The sequence below is a fragment of the Podarcis bocagei genome, assembly GCF_964188305.1.
Source record: "Podarcis bocagei genome assembly, chromosome: 2".
NCBI lineage: Eukaryota > Metazoa > Chordata > Lepidosauria > Squamata > Lacertidae > Podarcis > Podarcis bocagei.
The window spans coordinates 84,476,463-84,499,176 of record NC_138126.1 but is presented as its reverse complement, the minus strand read 5'-3'; the positions used below and the strand labels follow the sequence as shown (position 1 = coordinate 84,499,176).

Below are 22,714 nucleotides of genomic sequence, written 5' to 3'. Positions count from 1 at the left end.
CCTCTAGACCAGTGTTTCCCAACCTTTTTTGGGCAAAGGCACACTTGTTTCATGAAAAAAATCTCGAGGCACACCACCATTACAGCCCCGTGACGTCAGCGCGCAGCATCACGCCGGGAGGGACATGAATTGCTAGCAAATTACATAATCACCTCCTTGAGGGCTGGCTCATCTTCTCCGAAGGCAGAACCCCATTAATTAACAGCACAGACTCACACCATAGCCAAGACGAGGGGGGGAAACCTCAGTCATGCACAGTCATGCACATGTGGGGGCTAAATGAGGACGAAGACCGGGCAGAGAGCAGGGTTAAAATCACCCCACCTGGCCAGGACAATCCCTGGGTGCTCCCTTGGGCCACTTGCCTGACCCACCTTGCAGGGCTGTTGTTGCGAGGATAACACGGGGAGAACCACGGGCGCCCCCGGGAGCTCCTTGGAGGAGAAAGCGGGCGATGAATGCAATGCATGAAATATATGAGAGGCGACCAGGTTTTGCAGGTGAGGGGCCCCCGCCAGCCTCCGCTTCCAACACCCGGCGCAACGACGCCGAAGTTTCCCCCCGGGCTCGGCTCAGGGAGCAGCGCTGCTCCCCCCCGGCTCCCCTTCGCCCTCCCGGCTCTCTCTGCCGCCCACTGGGGACCCCCCTCACCTGCCAAGTCCGGAGCGCCGGTGGAAGTTGCATGCATGCATGCAGGGCGCCGCGTTGCCATTGCATTGCACTGCACTCCATGCAATGTCTGCACGCATGCATTGCCTTGCACGCCCCCCAAGGGGTCTCCCCGCGGTCTGATGCGTCCCCTCCGACGCGGATGCAGCATTGCAAAAATAAACCCCCCCGACGCAGCCCTACCTGGGGGGCAGCCTCCGCCGCCTCCGCTCCGCCTCCGCGGGGATCCCCGGGCTCCATCCTGCCGCCCGATCTCTGTGGGGGCGCAGGCAGGCTGCGCGGGGTCTGCGCGGAAGAGCCCCTGCCGGCCCGGCCGCCGCCGCGCTCATTCCATGGCCGGGAGAAGAGCGCTTCAAACAAAACGCCCGGCCCGCCAGGCCACGCTGGGAAACGTAGTTTGCGCACCCCGCGCGGGCGCGGAGCCCAAGGGCGAGGGGACTACGGATCCCGGCAGCCCCCGCGCCGGGGACGGAGGGGGAGAGGCCGGGTGCAGGGATGGAGGGACGGGTGGGCGAGCGAGTGAGTGAGTGGCAGCCGCCAAGCCTTGGCCGAGAGCCAGGAAGGGCCTCCCCGGAGGAGGAGGAGGGAGGCGCAGAGCGGGAGGGAGGGAGGGAACCCCAGGGGTCATCTAGTGACGGCGCCCCAATCGAAAATTTGACTTTTAAAAAAAAAATCTTTCGAATTTTTTAATTTTTCCCGCGGCACACCAGGCAACATCTCGCGGCACACTAGTGTGCCGCGGAACAGTGGTTGGGAAACACTGCTCTAGACCTCTTTATCTAGTGCTTCAGACTCTCCCCAGGAAATACGCCCCAACAGGCCTGTTCTCATTCTCCTCAAGTGTTTTTACCTGGCTGGAATATGTCATTGAACTGGGATAATGTATCCTGCTTGCCTGGGTGGAGGTACTGGGAGGGGAGGGAAGCGGCTTTAGAAGAGCCCCATGAATGAGGCAAGGACTTTCACTTGTGCACCAAGGCTTCCTCCCTTCCACTCTGTTCCCCATGGAATTGGACCACAGTTCCCACTTCTCTCAACTCCAAAGTAGACCCTGTCTTAATTGTATTCCTTTGCTAGATTTCAAAGAGTTGTGGGGGAAACCATTATTTTCAGATATATTTTATTGCCTTCCATAATCTAGCTCCCTCCATACCCAAGTCAAACTGTTGCTTCCCTTGATAGTAAGAGAAGCCATATAATAATCTGTTTTCCTTGCTGTTTCTTCAGCCATCCACCAGCCACAGACTTAAACCTGACATGCTTCCTTCTACCCAGCAGTAAATGATTTGCTTCTTGGATTTGCCAACATCTACTAAAGCACTTGTTAGCACAGACAGCATGCCTATTTTCCCTCTACCTGTGTTTCTCTTTAGTTATTTCTCCAATAAAATACTGTATGAGAAAAGAAAGAGGGCAAAAGGGTTCATTTTAAAGTGGCGTTTTAAAATATTAAAAAACTACCAGCTTAATTATTCATTTCCTTCAGGCTTAAACAAGAGAACAAGGAGGCTTCTCTCCACTGCCTAGGGTTAATTCACATGCATGCTTGCCATAAATCAAATTGCACAAGTTGGCCCAGAGTGGCAGAGCCCTGCTCTACCTCTAGGCTCTGAGATTAGTGCTATTTAAACAGGCATTTCTGGAAGCTGGGACAATCTTGGAGGACAATCTTCAATAAGAATGAATACTGTGTCTAGTTCTTGGCACCACAGTTTAAGAAGGATTGACAAGTTCTTCCTGACATTTACTGTAGTTGGAATCTCCTTTCTTGTAACATGAAGCCATTGGTTTGGGTCCTACCCTCTACAGATTCTTGGGTAGAATTCATAGGCTTTAAATGTGCGTTGGATGTGCTTTAAATGTCCCATGTGGCTCTAAAACTTTGATACTTGGTCATAAACTCTCTGAGAGAACTCAAAGGCATTTTAGTGTCATCTTAGGTCCTCATTATGAATCAGCAGGATTTGTGACAGGAATATAAGGTGCCACTGTGGAGCTATTAAAGCAGTTTGTAATTGCTGTTATCTAGTAGAATTCTAGCAGTCCTTGAACTTTCAGTGAAATCTATAGGATTTAAAAGTAACTTGGCTGGATTTTTTCATAAATATTCTTGGTCATAAATGTTGTTGGGCGCTCCTTCCTCTCCTAGTTTAATTGCAGAACTAAGCCAAAAAGTGGAGGCTTGACAATTATACAATTAGTTTAGTTTTCAGAAAAGTGAATTACAGTAGTCTGAGTCTTTACAGATTGAAAAATCTCACATGTACATGAATAATTGAAGAAAGGTGATTTGATTGAGATACCCAATGTTTAGGCTTGTACTTTGCAGTGGTCTAAAACTTTAAGAACATACATTTAGTTTGTCAATTACAATTCTGGGTGTAATACCATACACTAGCATGAGTTTGATCAAACTGCGGGAGGCAGTGGAGGACAGAAGTGCCTGGCGTGCTCTGGTCCATGGGGTCACGAAGAGTCGTACACGACTAAACGACTAAACAACAACAACAATACCATACACAGGAATGAAAAAAGTCACACAACACAGTTAATATTCCTCATCTCCTTGTCCTGAATTGCACAGTGTTAATAATTCACACACCATAAATCAAACATAACTTGCTCCTACATGCCTACATATTTTTGAAATAAGACTCCCCCACAGGCAAGCTTGTTCAGTTGTGGGGGCAGAATTTGTTTATAGGAGTTCTCCACGTTCTCTTTCTGAACGAGTACTTCCTGAGCCAGAGCTAGGTCTAGGAACCTTTTTCTAGGAAGAATATTGAAATCAACTTTCTGTCTTGAGTAAGTGGGGAAAGTGAATGAATTTGTAGGTGTGTTGCTAAAAATTAAACCTTTGATGTACCACTCTTCCCTTAATACATTTTAATGAAAGTCTGCCCTACTTTTGGGACAATTTGGTGTGATCTAAATACTGACATGCTTTCCATTTCAGGTATACTAAACCACTAACCTTTGCTGACTGCATAAGTGATGAATTACCCTTGGGATGGGAAGAAGCATATGACCCCCAGGTTGGAGTCTATTATATCGACCACAACACCCGTAAGTGTTAAATGATTCTGTATGTAATAATAATTCACACATATTATATCCATCTAATAAAATCCATCTGGGCGTCTCATGTTGAGATACATCCGCACCTTAAATTTGCTTGATATCCCTAACTCTACCATACACTGATCTCCTGCTTCCAAATGCCTGGCTGGTCTGATTCTTATTTAGCTAAAGCATGTAAGTTTTTGTTGACGAATCAAAGCATATATATATTAATAAAAACAGAATTGCTATGCTTGTTCATATTCTGTCCTTGTACATTCCTGATGCACCTTGTGATTGATACAAGGAACATGAATCCTCTCTTGCAGGTATATGGCAGAGGGTTTTTCATTATTACTAATGAGAATTAGATAAGAAACTACTTTCAAGTATTACATATTATAAACATCCCACCTGATCCATTTCTTTCATTGTTTCATTTTTCCTTTTGATTTGGAATTCTGAGGATACACGTGTTTCTTGAATACAGGCATAATTTTAGTGACACACCCCCCCAAAATAATTCAATTTTTTTCTCAGAGTTTGCTGATATATTTAAACATACTGTGTGTGTCAGAATACGCATAGGTTAAGTTGTTATTGGCTTGCATATAGAGTTGTTCCTTCTGTTCATAGAGAGGTCTTTGATCCTGTGGCACCTGGTGCTGGTGGGGGCAGGAGGTGCTCCCCTCCAGAGCACATTGGGGAGGGGCTAACTAAAGGGGGTGGCAAGGGATCAAGCCAGAGCATCCCATGAGTGGAACTCTGCTCACAGGATCTTTGGATTGAAGACATTCTCTTTATTCATACAATTTCTTATTTATTTATGACATTTGTATGGTTACCTCAGAACATAAATTGCTATAGAGAAACTTTTCTTGTTGTAAACCTACTGCTTGGGTGTTAGTGCTTAGTGCAGTAGTGTTGAGCAAGGTGTAAATGATTTAAGACTGTCTGTTAATGAAATGTAAACTCATCATACATAGTGCACGGTAGAGTCAGTGAATGTTACCTGGGAGCTGAGCTAGATAGAAAGCCCTATTAGTTCTAATACTGATTAGAAGTACGGTATCTACTTTGGAAAGTTGTTTGCTATGTATGTGGGCGCCTCTTAAGATATCATAATCAAATTTTGCATGATGTTTCCTGAGATCAGAGATTAGGGTTTTGTCTATGTTTCGATACAGTTGGGCACCATTTTGAATCAAGATGGTGGACTGAACCTTTTAAAAGTGCATTGATTTTAACCACAGATTTATAAACTGCAATGACATTTTTTTGCTTGTTAGAATTCCCGAGCAGCACTGGATCCAAATGCATATAACAATACCTTGTTACCAGGGGCATAAAGTAGGGCGGGGAAGTGCTGCCAGGGTGATTGCCCCCTGGTGCATTTTTCTGGGGGGCACACCGCCCTCCCCAGAGCCAATGTGGTGTAGTGGTTAAGAGTGGTAGACTCGTAATCTGGGGAACCGGGTTCGTGTCTCTGCTCCTCCACATGCAGCTGCTGGGTGACCTTGGGCTAGTCACACTTCTCTGAAGTCTCTCAGCCTCACTCACCTCAAAGAGTGTTTGTTGTGGGGGAGGAAGGGAAAGGAGAATGTGAGCCGCTTTGAGACTCCTTTGGGCAGTGATAAAGCGGGATATCAAATCCAAACTCCAGGGTATCAAATCCACAAGCCTGCCATGCAAATTTGGGATCTGATCAAAGCAGTTTGGGGCTGGAGTCACTCTGTTGGCAGTGAGGGATGGACTGGTAAATGGTGGGCTCCATTTCCCCTCCATTACCTGCCTCTTCTGGTATACGTGCATGCACCCTGGGTGTGATGAAAACATGCTATGCCGCTATGTTTGTTACTACCAATAACATGCATGCATGTACTTACTGGTATCATTATTTTATTTATATCTTGTCCCAGGATGCAAAGATAAACCAATAATATAAATAAAACAGAAATAAATTATAGAATCAGAAGGTCTAAATGGAGGCTTCAATAGACACTATCCTTGTCTGATGAATCCATGTTTTGGTTTATTATTTGTAACATCCCAGCTCTCCCCACTGGTCCTTGTGAAAAGTTTGTGCACACCCTCCTCAGTGGCTTCTGCAGCATCAGATGCTTTATTGATTAACTATCCCACTACTTTCAATTTCCTTTGATGGTCTCCACATAAAAGCTTTTGACTGTTTCAGCTGATTGGACAGCCATCCTTTACATAAATGGGCCAACATGAAAACTCACATTGCACCTGTCTAGGGGTTGAAAAAATGCTCTGTTTCATTCTGGAGTACATCTCAGCAGGTGCCTTGTCATTGCTCAGTTAGATACCTGCTGCAGTAGAGTGGCTTAGATTCTGAACTATGAACCATAAATCCCTGGTTCAAGTCTTGTTTCAGCTGTGAAAAGGTGGTCTTAGAAAAGCTACTTTTTGTTTAACCTCAGTTCTGTATCTGTAGTATATGGTGTTTGAAGCACTTTAGACTGGTCGAAAGCTCAGTTCGTTAGCTGTCTACTCAAGTCCCACTGAGTTCAGTAGATGTTAAGTCTCAGTTAAGTGGCCATACGATTACAGTCAAAACCACTGTGAAAATGCTAGCTGCTGCTAGTTAAATATAAATCTGTAAGGCTTAGACAGAAAAATTAAACAGTTGGAAAACCAGAAACAGATTTCAATTGAAAGGGGGGGAAAGTTCGTCTTGCCCCCACCCCAAAATGTATCTGTAATCCATTTTGCTGCTAAAATCTATGTTATGGAAGTGATAAATTGAAATTTTATTACTGATACATTGAAAATTTTAAAGTTTTAAATTTAGTTAAGTGAACATAATACATGCATATTATAAACAGGAAGCCTGGTTTTAAAAAATGTTTTTCTGGCACAGATTCCTTTCATTCTATTAGACAGACCTTTCACTGGCAGAAAATTGTGGTTTATATGGTGCTATCTAAAGCAAAGATAATAAAATGGAACTAAGAACCTAGAATATTCGCCTCCTGACTACATTATTAATGAACATTCTCACGAAGTATTTTTCCCAGGGCTTCATTTTGAGGATATGGGAAGAAGCAAAAATTACTATCTCTTGGCATTTGTCTCTGACGCAAGCAACTGGATTGTTCTTCAGACTCAAAATATTCTGAGCTTTCTTAAATACTGCACATATTTGGCATTTTGGTTTAAAAGACTTGTGAGTGCCCCAGTGGGCCATTCTTCTATAGCTGCTGGACTGAATAAAAGCCAGTGCCTTGAGTACTTGCCGAAGATGATAATTTATTTGTTTTTTGAAGTTTAAGGAATACTATAAGTCGTTGTTTTTTCGGATGGAACTGACAGCTCTTTTTTTTTTTTGCTGCTGCTGCTGCTCCTCTTCCTCCACTGCTCTTTATGGAGGGGTGTGCTCCCCCCACCCCCTCTTTCAGAAGAAAGGAAGGCTCAGTGGCTTCCTCTGGCTAAGAGAGAGCTTTGGAGAATGACTGTCTCCCATGAAAGGAAACTCCTCCTTCCTCCTTTATCCTCTGCAGCACCCACAGCAACGAGTAAACATTGGGCTGCCTGACATGTTTTTTCTGCTTATTGCCTGGTGTGGTATGGGCTAGCTGTATCCTCCATCCACTTCTTTGAAGTTTTGGGGTTAACATTTAGTGGTTTCAGGCTGAGAGCTACCACACCCACACCCACCCCACCTACTCCTATTTGGTTTTTTGGCTGCTTCTGCGGTCTTTACCGTGACTGTTTCCGTTACAGGGGTTGTCTCTTCAGTTGGGAGCATTTTATTTTTCTTTAAGGCAATATATACTCTCTGGTCTCTGGGAAGAGGGTTTTTTTATTATTTACTCTCTTTTCTCCTCACCAAACTACAATAATTACATTGTGAAATTTTCATTTGTTATTTTAGCAGGTAGTTATCAGCCTGAGTATTTGAGTTCATTTTGAGTTTACACTTGCTGAGTTTGCAATTATTTTTTACACTTGCTTATTTTGAAATTAGTTTTTATCCTATATTTTGTTGCCCAGTTTTCTCTTAGCCTCAGTCCCTTCTTACTACACTTGGAAAATTTGACAGTGAATGGTGGAATCTTATGGCTTTTTCCTCCGCAACCCCCTCCAAAAAACATCAAGAAAGCTTTCCTGATTGTCAGAGGTGCAGGAAAACAAGGAACAAAATTTCCCCATTGGAGCTATCCTGTTGCTCCTTCCTCACCCACCTCACCCCATCAAGGAAACGGGGATAGGGAAAAGAAAGGAACCACAGATTATCCCAATCCCATTACTCCTTCCTTCCCCCCATCAAGGAAGCTTTCCTGGTTGTCTGGGGTGGGAGAAAGGAAGAGGCACCACAATCATCCTGTTAGAGAAATCCCTTTGTTAGTTCCTTCCCCGCACCCCAATAAAGAAATCTTTCTGTCTTTCTGGGTGTGCAGGAAATGAGGGACAGCGGGATAGGTCCATTTTCTGTTTGTGAGCACTTGCTTTGTCCCAGGAAGGGGCTTTTTCCATATGTGTGTTCCACTTATTACACCATGTGTTTGCACTCACAAGTGTGCCACAGAAAAATAGATTTCTGCTGAGAAAGATGGAGAAATGCATTCCTTCGCTTTGTGTGCATATGTGAGAGAGAGATGTATTTATGGATGGTAAGCGCTTGTGTGGGAGAGGAAGTGGAGCAGCCACCTTGCAAATGCTCCTTGGACAACGACAGCATCCATGTTTGTGGAGAAAAATCAATAGTGTGTTTTCCATCATTTTGGACCAGCCAGTAGAGCATGAGACTCTTAATCTCAGGTGTCAGAGGGTTAATGCTGTCAAGCCGGCATAGATAAAACTCCGGGCTTACGGCCCGTTCCAATCTATTTGATTTATTGACAAAGTTCAAAAGTACATCTCCAGTGTTTCAATCAACGTCCGACCCCTTTGGCACAGTTGCCGCGTCTGATTTCTTTTTCCTTTTTTTTACCCAGCATGCAAGTCTGCGGAAACCCCGCCCCTGACTTCCTCTGTGTACAGAATGAATTGTTCCACGCTCATCCTCCTCCCTCCCTGCCTCTGACTCGCTGCCAGACGACAGGCTTCTAATGATCTCTTTCAGCTCTCTATAAGTGCTGGTTTCTGTTCTTAAATCTTCTCCCGATTGCCTCTCCCTGACATCAGGGTCATGCGTTTGAGTCCCCACATTGGACAAAAGAGTCCTGCATTGCAGGGAGTTAGACTAGATGACCCTCATGGTTCCTTCCAACTCTGTGGCGCACACTCTGTGATTCCATAAGTACGTGCCTCGGTGTGGCAACCATTTTGACAGTAAGAACTACCGTATTTTTCGCTCCATAAGACACACTTTTTTCCTCTTAAAATCTAAGGGGAAATGTCTGTGCGTCTTATGGAGCGAATGTGTGGTCCCTGGGGCTGGGGGGAGGGGAAACCAGGGCTCCCCCCGCCAGCCCCACAAGCTCTGGGAGCAGCGGGAAGGCTCTGCGCATCCTGTCCGCTGCACCCTGAGCTGCTCTTTGGGGCTGGAGGGGGGAACCCAGGCTTCCCCCTCCAGCCCCAACAAGCTCCTGAGCAGCTCTGGGGTAGCCAGTGAAGCCTCCGCAGGGCAGCGGGATGAAGGCTCCCTGCTGCCTTGAGGAGGCTTTGCGCCGCTAAGGCAGAAGCTAAAATAGCTAGAGAGAACGCTGCGTTGCGCCTCTGCAGGGCAGCGGGGAGCCTTCATCCCGCTACCCTGTGGAGGCTTCACACGGCTATCCCTGGCTTTTTGCAAAAGCCAGGGATAGCTGCACTCCCTTTAAAGAGCGTGCGGCTCTTGCAGGAGGTGGGGGAAGGGACAGAGCGAGGGTCTCTCACTTCCCCCACCTTCTGCAAAAGCCCCCAAGAGTCACGCTCCCTTTAAAGAACCGTGCAGAGTGTTCTTTAATGTCAGTGATGGCCTGCCCTTCTGCCTCATGGGGGGAAAGCCCCCAAGAGCCACACACACACTCCACACGGCTCGTGAAAGGAAGCGCTGAGCGGAGCCTGGGATGCATACAGGCTCTGCTCAGCGCTCCCTTTAAATTTTTTTTTTCTTGAATTCCCCCCCCCCCCAAAGCCTTATGGAGCAAAAAATATGGTACTTGGTTCCTCATTCAGAAATTGAGACAAGTCAGCCAGGGATTCTTTGCTTCTGTCTTTCTCTTCAGTGTTCTCTTTCCTCGTCCCCATCCCCTTCCCCAAACTTGTCCATAGCAAAACCATTAATGTTAGAAATGTGAGACAACCTGGGGTACAGATTGCCAGAAATTTATACTTTATTATTTACCAAATAAGGTTGAGAAGCTCTGGAAGACGTCAAGTAAGAGGTCCTTGAAAAGGACTAGATTAGAAGCTACAAACTCAAGTTTAAGTGTGTAAAGCCGGAAGATGGGGATTGGGCTCATTTGTTGAAGTGTTGTTCACACCATTGCATTTCTGTGTTTAATAGCATTAACCTGCTGGCATGTACACAGTGTATTCCAGTCAAAATGAGTTGTGCCTGCTTATAGTCATCATACCAGCAGCCTCCAGATGCTGATAAAATTAAATGTTTTGGCTTGTGTCAGTGGCAGGTGACTTTCTGGATCGTAGATCATTAAGCACTAAAGAAAACCTTCTGGTTTGCTTGGATCCTTTTAATGGCTGCGTTGCCACAACAGCTTTTACTAAATATTTAAAGGAAGGCCTAAATTATGCAGATTAGATTCCTTTGGTATCCTGCAGCCCCTCCATATTAATTATTCATTATGTGGTAACTAGGCATCCTCACTCAAGCATGATTAGTTCAGACAGCCTGAAGCGTTTAATGCTGGCTGAAGAACTGAAACGCCTGTTCCTGGTTTCCAAACAAAAACCTGCACCAGAACAGAACAAAACACAAGACTTTTCTTTTTCTCAACACTTGATCAGTAACACAAATTCAAATATAGTCTCTCATATATTGGTGGCATGGGGCACTTTGCTTACATGACACCCAGGAGCTTCTGTGAATCTCACATGGGGAATAACTAACATTACAAGCCAATTCAATTACTTACCACAGTCTTGGCTGCATTATGTCAAGGTTGTTCTTGTTTCCCTGCCTTTGTCTGTTTCCTGCCAAGTAAAAGCATGAGTAGGCCTAAAAAGAGTTAGCATATGCTGGGTGGTATTCAACTAAGTTTTACACAGGGCATACCCACCAACGTTTCTCCAATGAAAATAGGGATGTCCTGTTTAACAACAGAAACAATTTTATTATTTATACCGTGCCCATCCGACTAGGTTGCACCAGCCACTCTTGGCGGCTTCCAACATATATAAAAACACAATTAAACATTAAACCTTAACACACTTCCCTGTACAGGACTGCCTTCATATGTCTTCTAAAGGTTGTAATTTACTTACCTCCTTGGCTCGGGGGTCTCATAACTCCATATCCTCCAACATTTCTCTGATGAAAATAGGATTTCCTAAGAAAAAGCGGGACATTCCAGGATCAAATTAGAAACCAAGAAAGCTTCTGTAAATTCAGGACTGTCCCTGGAAAATAGGGACACTTGGAGGGTCTGAGAGGGTAGATACATCAAAACCTAGGAACGTGACTTTCAATGGGTCTATTCTGAGTGAAATTTAGTTGAATACCACCTTATGTATCTGTACTGAAGGAACAGGGAAATCCAAACTTCCTTTGTGTCATTTTAGTAAATCCTAAATTGAGATTTGGGAATCACTAACATACTTCATATATGAGTGATGGGAGGGAAGGTCCCTGAAAAGCTTAGTATCAGTAATCTGAAAAATCTTGAGAACAAATTGCATAGGGAGTGATCAGAGAAAGAAGCAAACAGTAAATTTAACTGGTCAAATGCAAGATGTGTTACGTACAGTGCACAATATCTGTCTTGGCTGTTTAGTTTCCCCACTGGTATATTCAAGATTGTTACCAGTTTCCATGGGAGTAACAATACTGTGTTAACAGAAACAAATCTGAAAGGAGGTGCTTCATTTATGCTAAACTGCCCTGGTCTCCTGACAGGGATAAACAAGCTTCTAGAGAGAGGGAAACAGACCTCTGTTTTTAAGGAAGGTATATGGTATATAAGCTACAAACATGAGTCTCGAAGCTACCAGCATGAGTTTGATCAAACTGCGGGAGGCAGTGGAAGACAGAAGTGCCTGGTGTGCTCTGGTCCATGGGGTCACGAAGAGTCGGACACGACTAAACGACTAAACAACAACAACATGGTATATAAACAATTGCATGCCTTTAGTGGGCAAGTTGGCTGTGTCAGAAATGAGAAATGGTGGAAACTTCTGTTCTAAGCTAGATTTGGCTGTGTTTATTTGTTTTAAGTTATCTCTAAAGATGTTCACTTGTTTCAAAGAAACTACGCAGATAGAGGATCCTCGAGTGCAATGGCGGCGGGAGCAGGAACACATGCTGAAGGACTACCTGGTACTGGCACAAGAAGCACTGACTGCTCAGAAGGAGATCTACCAGGTCAAGCAACAAAGGCTTGAACTAGCACAGCAAGAATACCAACAACTTCATGATGTCTGGGAGCACAAGCTGGGATCTCAGACTAGTTGTGAGTTCTTGGTTAGATTTTTGTTCTTTATCCTAGTTCTGCTAGTATGTCATGAAGCTTGGTACAGTGGTACCTCGGGTTACAAACACCTCGGGTTACAGACTCCGCTAACCCAGAAGTAGTACCTCAGTTTAAGAACTTTGCCCCAGGATGAGAACAGAAATTGTGTGGTGGCAGTGGGAGGCCCCATTAGCTAAAGTGGTACCTCAGGTTAAGAACGGTTTCAGGTTAAGAACGGACCTCCGGAGTGAATTAAGTTCGTAACCCAAGGTACCACTGTAATCCTGTCTTACAACCTCCTGTCCCTTACACCATAGGATCAGTCTGTTGAAAACAAACCTATCTCCTTTAAGCTATACACTAAAAACATTTCATGATCATTGGTGCCTGTAGCCTTTTAAATTTTTTGCATAGCTGAGCTATATTTTGGAATTTTCTGTCTTGCCTTTTGAAGGTTAAGATTTGGAACTGCCTGAAGATATGGGCTACAATCCACAATAACTATCCATGAGAAAAAGAACTTCATAAAAACCTGGAGGTTTTCCTTGCAGCAGCTCCCACTGCCAAGAATTGAGCTGCTGTTCTGTTTTTAAAAGTGACTTTTGAAAGTGCTGGATAGTGGAGACAAATTTCAAAAGAATCAGTTGTGCATTATTTCCCTTATTCAAGAGCAAATAACATTAGGTAATACGCATAAACTATACCACAAATAGTGTCTACATGCATGTAGACTCGCTACTCGTGTCACTGCTGTTCCACATAAATACTATATGACATTAATGTATACAAATAACTTTGATTAGTAGAAACTGTCACAGTGACTTTTGTCAGTAGGAAAGGTTTTACTTTAAATGCTGAAATTCTAAAAACAGAAAACACCTTTAAAATGGAAAGTTAGGATTGGAAGAGCAAGCTGTTACTTCTCAAATCTTGACGTTACATTTTGAGACAAGCTTTCAATTGAAATCACTGCAGATTCCCTTGTTTCCATTTTCTAATACTTTTTGTCCCTCTTTTTCCGGAAACTGCTAGATAGTCAACCCAAAATTTTGTGTTTATTTGCCATTTATTATTATTATTATTACAGTGGTGCCTCGCAAAACGAAAAGAATCCGTTCTGTGATTCTCTTCTAGCGTTTTTTCCGTCTTGCGAAGCAAGCCCATTGACGGATTAGCGGATTAGTGCTATTAGCGCTATTAGCGGCTTTTAGCGGCTTATCTGCTGATCGGATCAGCTGATAAGCGGCTTAGAGGCTTAGAAAAAGGGGGGGAGGGAAAAAACCCAGCAGGAACTCGCAAGACATTGTCGTCTTGCGAAGCAAGCCCATAGGAAATTCGTTTTGCGAAGCACCTCCATAACGGAAAACTCTTTCGTCTAGCGAGTTTTCCGTCTTGCGAGGCATTCGTCTTGCGGGGCGCCACTGTATTATTATTATTATTGTTATTATTATTATTATTATTATTAACTCAAATGCTTACAAGGGAAATATTGTGATTTGTTCGTATACTTTTCTGTTCCTTCTTTGGTGTGCTTTTAATATTTGTTTTGTTTGTTTGTTTCCTTTTATTGTAGTAGTTTCCAGTTCCTCATCTAGCTCAAAATATGATCCAGAAATTCTTAAAGCGGAAATTGCTACCACAAAATCTAGGGTAAGAGGGGAAAGTGGTGCTTTTAATTCCTTGTAATATAACAACCTGAAATTTCCAATGCCCCAAAGCAAGGGTCCTCAAAATTTTTAAACAGAGGGCCAGTTCCCTGTCCCTCAGACACTGTTGGGGGCCTGACTATAGTTTTTTAAAAATATGAACAAATTCCTATGCACACTGCACATATTTTATTTGTGGTGCACAAAAAACAGGGAAAAAACAATACAATATTTAAAATGAAGAACGATTTTAATCAACACAAAGTATTTCAATGGGAAGTACGGGCCTGCTTTTGGGTAATGAGATGGTCAGTATCGCTAATGCTCGTCCCTACAACCCAGCCTACACATGAATCTCCCTCACTCCCATGGCCCAGTCTACATGCAGGCCTTCCATGCCCCCATCCCCACAACCCAGCCTATACATGCGTCTGCCTGTACACGCCCTAATCCCCAAAACCCAGCTTATACACGTCTCCCTAACCCCCTTCCCCACAACCCAGCCTATGCATGTGCTTCCCTAACTCAGAACCCAATGACCCAGCCTGCACCTGTCTCCTTTAGCCCCATCCTCACGACCCAACTTGCCGTGTGTCTCCCTAACCCCCATCCACATACCCCCCAGCTTGCATGCCTGTTCTTCAACCCCAAATCCCCACACGCCAGCCTGCCTGTGTCTCCCTACTCCCAGTCCCCACAGCCTGCCTGCGTGTCGCCCATCCCCACGACTCACTGCGGCCTTTTGCAAAAGTAACCTCTCCTCGTGCACTTTCTTGGGACAACCACGGCCCCTGACCTGCACTGACCTGAAGGGCAGTGGGAGACGAGGAGCGCGCACCGGAGGGGTGGCGATTGGGAGAGCAAAGTTACCCAGAAGGATGCGGCTGGCAAGCGATCCTGCGCACACTTTGCCAACTAGGCCGCTGCGCAGCCCCTTCAGCAGCTGTGCCCGGCATTCCCACTTACCAGCAAGGTCCTGGGTCTCTGTCCGCCAAGCCCGCTCACCACAAGGTCCTAAGTCTCCCGCGTGGCTCCTGCTCGCCTTCCTTGGGCAAGCCACATGCCCCTCCAAGCAAGTTTCAGACTGGCTGGGAGAGAGGGAGGGACCTGGAGAGACAGGAAGGGGCAGCTCTTCCTCTGGGAGGAAGGGGAGGGGGAAGCGCGACGGATGGCGAGCCAAACCGGTTGCTGATGCCAGCGAGCTTCCCTCCAGGTTTCTGTCCTACAGCAACTCCGGGCATCTTACTCTCACAAGCCTGAGTGGGCCAGATTCAGGACCCTGGTGGGCCGGATGCAGCCCATGGGCTGTAGTTTGAGGACCCCTGCTCCAAAGCATGGCTTAGTGAGAATGTGCTGGTGGTTATGCTACTTACTGTGCAGGGCTAAGCCATGGTTTGGTGATGTATGAACCAGGCTAATGCACAGTGTCCATTACAAAATAACAACATTTTTATTTTTATTGATTACATATATCACATACATGCATCCAAGAGAAGAGTCAGCAAAATAGAAACAAATTTGAACCAAATCAAAACAAGAAGTGAATGAAAGGAAGGTAAAGTGCAAAACAAAGACCTTTGCTTCATGGCCATAATCCTACAATTTAGTTTTTCTCAATTTATAATTGCATTTACAAAAACATTAATAACTGTTTTCTTCCAACCTTAAAAGATGGTAAAACCATAACAATTGATAGTAGAGAGATTGTTCCATATACGCTATTTATTAATTTAACGTTTTCCAAAGGTTTGCAGCACTTACTTGGTTTACCTCACTTGGGTTTTAAAGTAAAGTTCTGAATAAAGTAGTGGAAAATATTTGTTAAAGTACAAAATACTTTGCTCTGTTCACATTTCAACAGGTTAATAAACTGAAGAGAGAAGTTGCCCATATGAGACAGGAACTACAGTATAAGGAAATTGGTTTCCAAACGTTGAAGAAGTAAGTTAATTATCTTCACCTGCTACCATTTTTAATTTATATCTAGTTGGGTAATGTAATGATTTGACTTAGTCTGATCCTGGGCTTGTGATTTTTGCTCTCGCCAGACTCCCCACGAGCTTGTAACCAAGATTTTTCCTATAGTTTGCCGTTCATGGTTTAATTTGATATTTCCCCTTTTCTTCCTTTATGAAAATAGACATAAGTTAACTTCCCCAGGGAAGTTCCCCTGGAGCCTTCATTACACACCTTTAGGCTCCAGGCAAAAATGTTCCTTTTTAACCAGGCCTTTGGTTGATCTTATTGATATCCAACACCCTTTTAGAATGTGGCTTTTTGGGGGGGGGCGTTATTGGGTTATTGCTTTTGGATTGATTTTACATGTTGTGGTCTTGTTGTGAACCACCCTGAGACCTCCGGGTATAGGGCTGTGTATAAGTTGAAAGTTTAATAAATAAATAATAAACATTAACTTATTCTTCAGCCAAGAGGCTTCCAGAGCAGTTTACAAATATCAGTAATAACACAGTCGCTGCCATTTCTGAAATCTTAAATTCAATTTTTTCATTAAGTTGGAGACAGATAATAAATCCCATTGGTGTGGATTTTGAGCGGGGTACAGCACCAGTAGCTAAAAAATCACTCTTTTGACCCCCACCCCCTGAAACAAGATTCATAAAGCAAAGTCCCTTGTCTTTAGAGCTAACTAGTCTTGTTTTTCCTGTTAATAACTGTTTCTCTTCTATTTTTTTACATCATCTTGAAGAATTGATATGAAAATGGCTGATACCCAAGGTGGATATAAACTTGATGAGGCACAAGCTATCTTAAGTGAAATGAAAGCTATTAAGAAGGCCATCACTTCAGGAGAGAAAGAAAAACAAGATCTCATTATGGTATGAAATTGACTGGGTGAACTCCTCTGCTAGGCAGATCTCAAACTACCATTACAGCGACTCTGTTTCCATAACTACAAAAACAGAAATGCTTGTATGCTACTGACACATCAACTTAAATTATCAGTACAAGATCATTGTTTAAAAATCAAGGCAGTCTCTTTACACTAGACTTTCTGTCTCTCATACCCCCACTATGATTTAATTCATGGGTAGGTAAACTAAGGCCTGGGGCCAGATCTGGCCCAATCGCCTTCTAAATCCGGCCCGCGGACGGTCCAGGAATCAGTGTATTTTTACATGAGTAGAATGTGTGCTTTTATTTAAAATGCATCTCTGGGTTATTTCTGAGGCATAGGAATTCGTTCATTATTATTATTTTTTGAAAATATAGTCCAGCCCCCCACAAGGTCTGAGGGACAGTGGACCCCTGATTTAATGTGACATGTAACTGGGCCTGTGCCTTTTCACATTGTCCTAATTTGCACATAATCTTAATAATTGTTTATTAATATATGATTTATTAAACACTGAGTTAGCATTACATGTGAACCCAATTCAGTAGCTTACTTGTGCTTTATTAACTATATTCAAAATGTTGCTCATTCAACAAGATTTGTAGTTAGTCTATAAACCTTAGAGAACCTTAACTATTGCTTTGTGTTGTGTGTGAATCCAAACCTCCTCCTTAACCATTGTTAAGGAGCCATCATCACCCAAAAGCTAAAGAACCATGAGTGAAGAGCACCAAAATATTCAGACTGTTGTCAAGGCTCAGCAACTTTTGCTGGTGCTTTTAGCTACTCTGTGACACAATAAACCAGGTAGTCTTCTACCAGACACTTCAGTTCATTAATAGTTAATGTTAACCATGGTTTAGATAGAGTTATTGGTGAACCAGACCATCAGTTGATAAGGGACTGATATCCCCCTCACAGTGTCTATTCAGTCTTAAATTTCTCCTTCAAAGCACCAGGGCAGCAGTGAGGCAACAATAAGATGACTTTGATTTTTTATTGTTCCAGAACCTTGCCAGGTTGACAGCTAATTTTGTGACAGACAGAGGATCACAATCAGACTTGTGGGCCAGCAATATATCCTTGGAAGACTCCAGTTTCCCATTGTCTAAGCAGTATCTCGATGCTGGTTCCCAAACTGATGTTTCTGGAAATGTATGTAAAATCTAAAATACTGTGCAGGCTTCCCTTAGTCTTGTATCCCATCTTAAGGTAAAGGTAAAGGGACCCCTGACCATTAGGTCCAGTCGTGACCGACTCTGGGGTTGCGGCGCTCTTCTTGCTTTATTGGCCGAGGGAGCCGGCGTACAGCTTCCGGGTCATGTGGCTAGCAGGACTAAGCCGTTTCTGGCGAACCAGAGCAGCGCACGGAAACGCCGTTTACCTTCCTACCTATTTATCTACTTGCACTTTGACGTGCTTTCAAACTGCTAGGTGGGCAGGAGCTGGGACTGAGCAACGGGAGCTCACCCCATCATGGGGATTTGAACCGCTGACCTTCTGATCTGCAAGTCCTAGGCTCTGTGGTTTAACCCACAGCGCCACCCACGTCCCACCATCCCATCTTAGCTATTAAATAATGTTTTGTGGGGACCTAGTGTTTGAACCACTGCTTTGTAACATTTTATGGAAGAGATTTATAGCATATATGTTATTTCTTAATCTTTGGATGCATATGTTTAGCTTTGGCTTTGGCTCTGACTCATGTCAACATGTTTAATCTACAAAGGGGAAGATGTGTCAACACCCTTTAACTTTACTATTTGCTTCTTTAGTTTATTGTGAACACGAATAATCAATTGGCTGAGAAGGTGAGACTGCGCCTCCATTATGAAGATGCTAAGCGAAAGTAAGTGGACTTTCCCCTACTACTATTGACAATAAGCACTAAATCCATAGTGCAGACAAACAGCTGTTTTTTAAGAGGACAAGTATGTTTAAAGGGTGCACATTTAGAACATAACATGAGGATGATTTTTTTTCTTTACAGACAGACTTCTGTCAAATATTTCTTGGAGTACTTTTTCTTTTCATGTGGAACTAATGTGCTTTTGGATCAGAATAACTGATGATTGTATAAACTTGTATTACAGTTGTTGCAAAGTTTTTATATAGTGTTTGTTTGTCAAAGACTGATCACTAGTTTTAAGTCTCAAAGTTGGCTTGTATTATTAAAATTAAACAAAGGTATAGAACCACAGAGCATAAAAAAACCCCAAGCCAACAGGACATGCTTAACACTATTTTAAAACAAGGGACTTTGTGAGGGCATTTTCTGAGTCTTCTTTCCACAAAAAACGTACTCCTGATTCAGATACCATGTGCCTCTTCAATTAAATTCCAGTTACTTTAGTAATGAATAAGAAATTTATTTTAAGAGTATGAATTCAGTTTAAGACTCCTGAGATGTGCATCCATTTTTAAATTTTATTTATTTATTTATGAAATGTCATGTTACATCTGTAGTGGATTCAGATAAGGTTTGGTCCCACTGAAATGTTTGGTTAAGCTAAAGCACTGTTTGCTTTCCTTTTCTGATGATGTCAGATTCCCATATTTCATTAATTAGAGTAAAAATGGTTGAGAACCAATATTGTTCAGCTGCAAGTCATTGGTCTAAATCTAGGAAATCAGACTCTGCCTATCGCTCTCTCTGAGCTTCAATTCCCAATCCTTTAAATTGTAGTAACAATGCAATAAGAATGAAAATAGCAAGGACTGGCATAATGCAAATGATAAAGAACCTTGCATATGAAACTGTGCAGTCTGATTTTTATTTAAGCAAACTTAAGTAAAAGACTGAACTGTCTTTTCCTTCATTTGTTATAAGCTATAGGAACAAAAATTGATTTGGTGCCTGACATCCTACAATCCCCATTGACAAAATCCCCATTGACAAAACTTCCTGGTAATGCTGATATGAGTGTTACAAGCTATTATTGATTAAGCTAAAATTCCCTATCAGTGAATCCTGAACAGGTGGAATCATGGCTTTCTTTCAAGTGAAAATTGCAAAGTGAAAATTAGAGGGAGAGAATGATGCCAGATTTATAAGATGGCTTGTTTACTTTCATAAGAAGAAGAAGAAGAGTTTGGATTTGATATCCCGCTTTATTACTACCCAAAGGAGTCTCAAAGCAGCTAACATTCTCCTTTCCCTTCCTCCCCTACTGTGTAGGATGCATAGAATGCTGTTTTATTTTTGAAGGTGGAAAGCATTCCACCTTAAGAACAAATCTGACCTCTTACCATATCCATGCTGATAGTTGACAGAAGTTATCAAATTACAGTTGAGCAATCCTCTTAGAACACACTCTTTATAAATTCACAGTGGAATTCACAGATTAGGAACTAATGCCAATGCTAATTCATCAGTGGAGCACAATGTTGGGCTTAACCAGGCAGCTGAACATTAAAATGGCTGCAAAGAAGGCTTCAGTGCAGCTTGAATGGATTTCTATTAATTATAGAATTTAAATTAATTAAGCAGCAACTTCCCTGCTATGGGAACAAGCTCAATCATTTCTTCTTTAAAAAAATAAGTGTCCTGAAATAATGGGTTCTGTGCTTTGACATGCCATCTTATGTCACTAGATTAGGACACAATTTATATATGATTGGTGAGATCTGATAAATTGTGGTGTTCAGTACTGCTCTAGTTGAATATGCAAGGGAGCCCAACAGAAAGGTTTTTCTGAGATTGCTGGAAAATATGTGCCATGTGCAAACTTAATTGTTTTCCTTCGTCCTATAGAATAGCAAATTTGAAAATACAGTTGGCTAAATTGGATAGTGAGGCCTGGCCTGGTGTGCTGGATTCTGAACGAGACCGATTAATGTTAATCAATGAGAAGGAGGAACTTCTAAAGGAAATGAGGTTCATTAGCCCTAGGAAGTGGACTCAGGGTGAAGTGGAAAGACTGGAGATGGAAAGAAAACGTCTAGAAGAAGATCTTCAAACTGCAAGAGATACGCAAAGTAAAGCTTTAACAGAAAGGTACATTTAACATTTTTACTTTGTTTAAATAGTAATTATTTTCTTCTGTTCTTGTGGACTAGAAAACTCATTACAGACACTTGCATCTAATAAAACTGTTACAGGTGCTTGCAGCATCTAATAAAACTGTTACAGGTGCTTGCATCTGAGTGTAATTTAATTGCATTTGTTACAGTCTTTTGTTTTGTTTACTTTATCTATACCTATAATAAAAATGTAAGAATGTCATCGCACTGCAATTCACTTAGCCACAGGCAGGTGATGTTGCAAACTACAGTGTGTTAACAGCCCTGAGTGAGCTGCTGGACCATTGAAGCAGCTTCAGAGGGGATGATGCAGGCAAGCTGCAGAGGATGAGTCATGAAAGGCTGGGGCAACTCCTCAACAGTCGTCCTTCTCTGCTGCTGCTGTTGCCACTGACCACCTTGCTGAAGACACCCTTTAAGCCTTCTTCCATGAGTGGGACTGTTGCTGAGAAGGTGTCCTGGCCTCTCATGACTCTTCCTCCACGACTTGGTCTAGGCTCTTTGCTGCCGCCTTGCCGCTTCACAGGAGAAGGTCTAACGAGAATGGAGGCTTCCTCTGTGACTCACCTGCATCAATTAACTGCCACTTTTGGTCTCCTTTCTGTGGCGTTTTTCTTGTTGGGTTGACTATTCATCTCACTTGGTTGTGAGCTAGAGGTCTCCACCCCTGGCCTATGTGAACCTTCAGGCAGGACCTGAGTGCAGGACTTGAGTGCTGGTTCCCAACAACTGGTATTCAAAGGCCTCTGGCAGTGGAAGTACTTCCATAATGACTAGTATCCAGTGATAGCCTTCTCTTTCATGAGTTTGTCTTAACCTCCTTTTTAAAGTTGCTTAAGTTGGTGGCCAATACAGTATCATTTGACAGCAAATTCCACAGTTTAATTATGTGTGGTGTGAATAAGTTCTATTTGTCTGTTCCATGTTTTCTTGTATTTGACTTCATATGATCCCAAGTTCTAATATTACAAGAGAGTGAGAATACTAAAACCTGGGGTTTACCAGCCACAATCTTGGTTCTGGTCTCTAGTCACTTAAGATATCTGTTGACATAAGTGACATTCTTCCTGACATTTGTTTCAACCTTGGAATGAGCAGGCAAAAAGTGTCATCTCATGATGTGAATCTCTATAAAGTTGATGTGTTCAGCTCCTGCATTCAACATCAGTACCCCCAATAAACACGGAAATTGATATGGAAATGGGGCTTTCTCGTGCTGTCTTACTTGGATTTAGGCAGAAGCAAGGCTCACATCTCCAAAGAAACATTAGAATTGTAGCTATATTTAAACTCAAATGTTTCTTTTAAATGTTATCCCCATAGGAACTAAAGTTTTGGGAGGGATGCAGGTTGACAACAAGACTATCAAGCACGTAAAAGCTGCCGCTTTTCACACTCTGTCTCCTTTAATTCATTTGGTTAGTAAAAGAATTATATTTGGTGACTGGATCTTGTGAGACTGCATCACCATTTCAGCTATAGATTAAGCCCCATGGGAAGGTGCAGTAGTAACAAGGTGAAAAGCCTCTCTGTAATTGCCATTCTTTAGACTTGGTGTGTGGGTGGATAGTACTTTGAGCCTGCAATGATGTTTCTGACAGTCAGGCTTTTCTCGCTAAAAATGACTTGAACATGCTGTCCTTTATCTTATTTTATTTTTTGTGCATGATTTTATAGGCTTCTTTTTGTGCATAACTAACAGCCATCCCACACAAATGAACTAAAAACGTGTTTGTGGGGTTTAAAACCTCCTGACATCTGAAAAATTCAAGAATCCTAAGTGCATGTGATATTTATTCATCTCCTGCTGCCCTCCAGCTATTCGAATGCTGTCTAGATGAGAAAGAGGGACACACACAACTCTTTTTCTAAAAATACCACTTGAT

At 42.9% G+C, this 22,714-nt stretch overlaps 1 protein-coding gene across 1 annotated transcript in view; it reads left to right on the top strand.

The window, feature by feature from the left end:
- WWC1 (WW and C2 domain containing 1) overlaps positions 1–22,714 on the top strand; it is an 80,050-nt gene that overhangs the window by 31,114 nt on the left and 26,222 nt on the right. The window contains exons 2-9 of the mRNA XM_081184732.1: positions 3,626–3,735; positions 12,102–12,305; positions 13,879–13,955; positions 15,813–15,892; positions 16,659–16,788; positions 17,814–17,960; positions 18,581–18,654; positions 20,560–20,802. Of these exons, the coding sequence (XP_081040858.1) occupies positions 3,626–3,735; positions 12,102–12,305; positions 13,879–13,955; positions 15,813–15,892; positions 16,659–16,788; positions 17,814–17,960; positions 18,581–18,654; positions 20,560–20,802 (1,065 nt within the window). The remainder of the gene's footprint in view (positions 1–3,625; positions 3,736–12,101; positions 12,306–13,878; positions 13,956–15,812; positions 15,893–16,658; positions 16,789–17,813; positions 17,961–18,580; positions 18,655–20,559; positions 20,803–22,714) is intronic.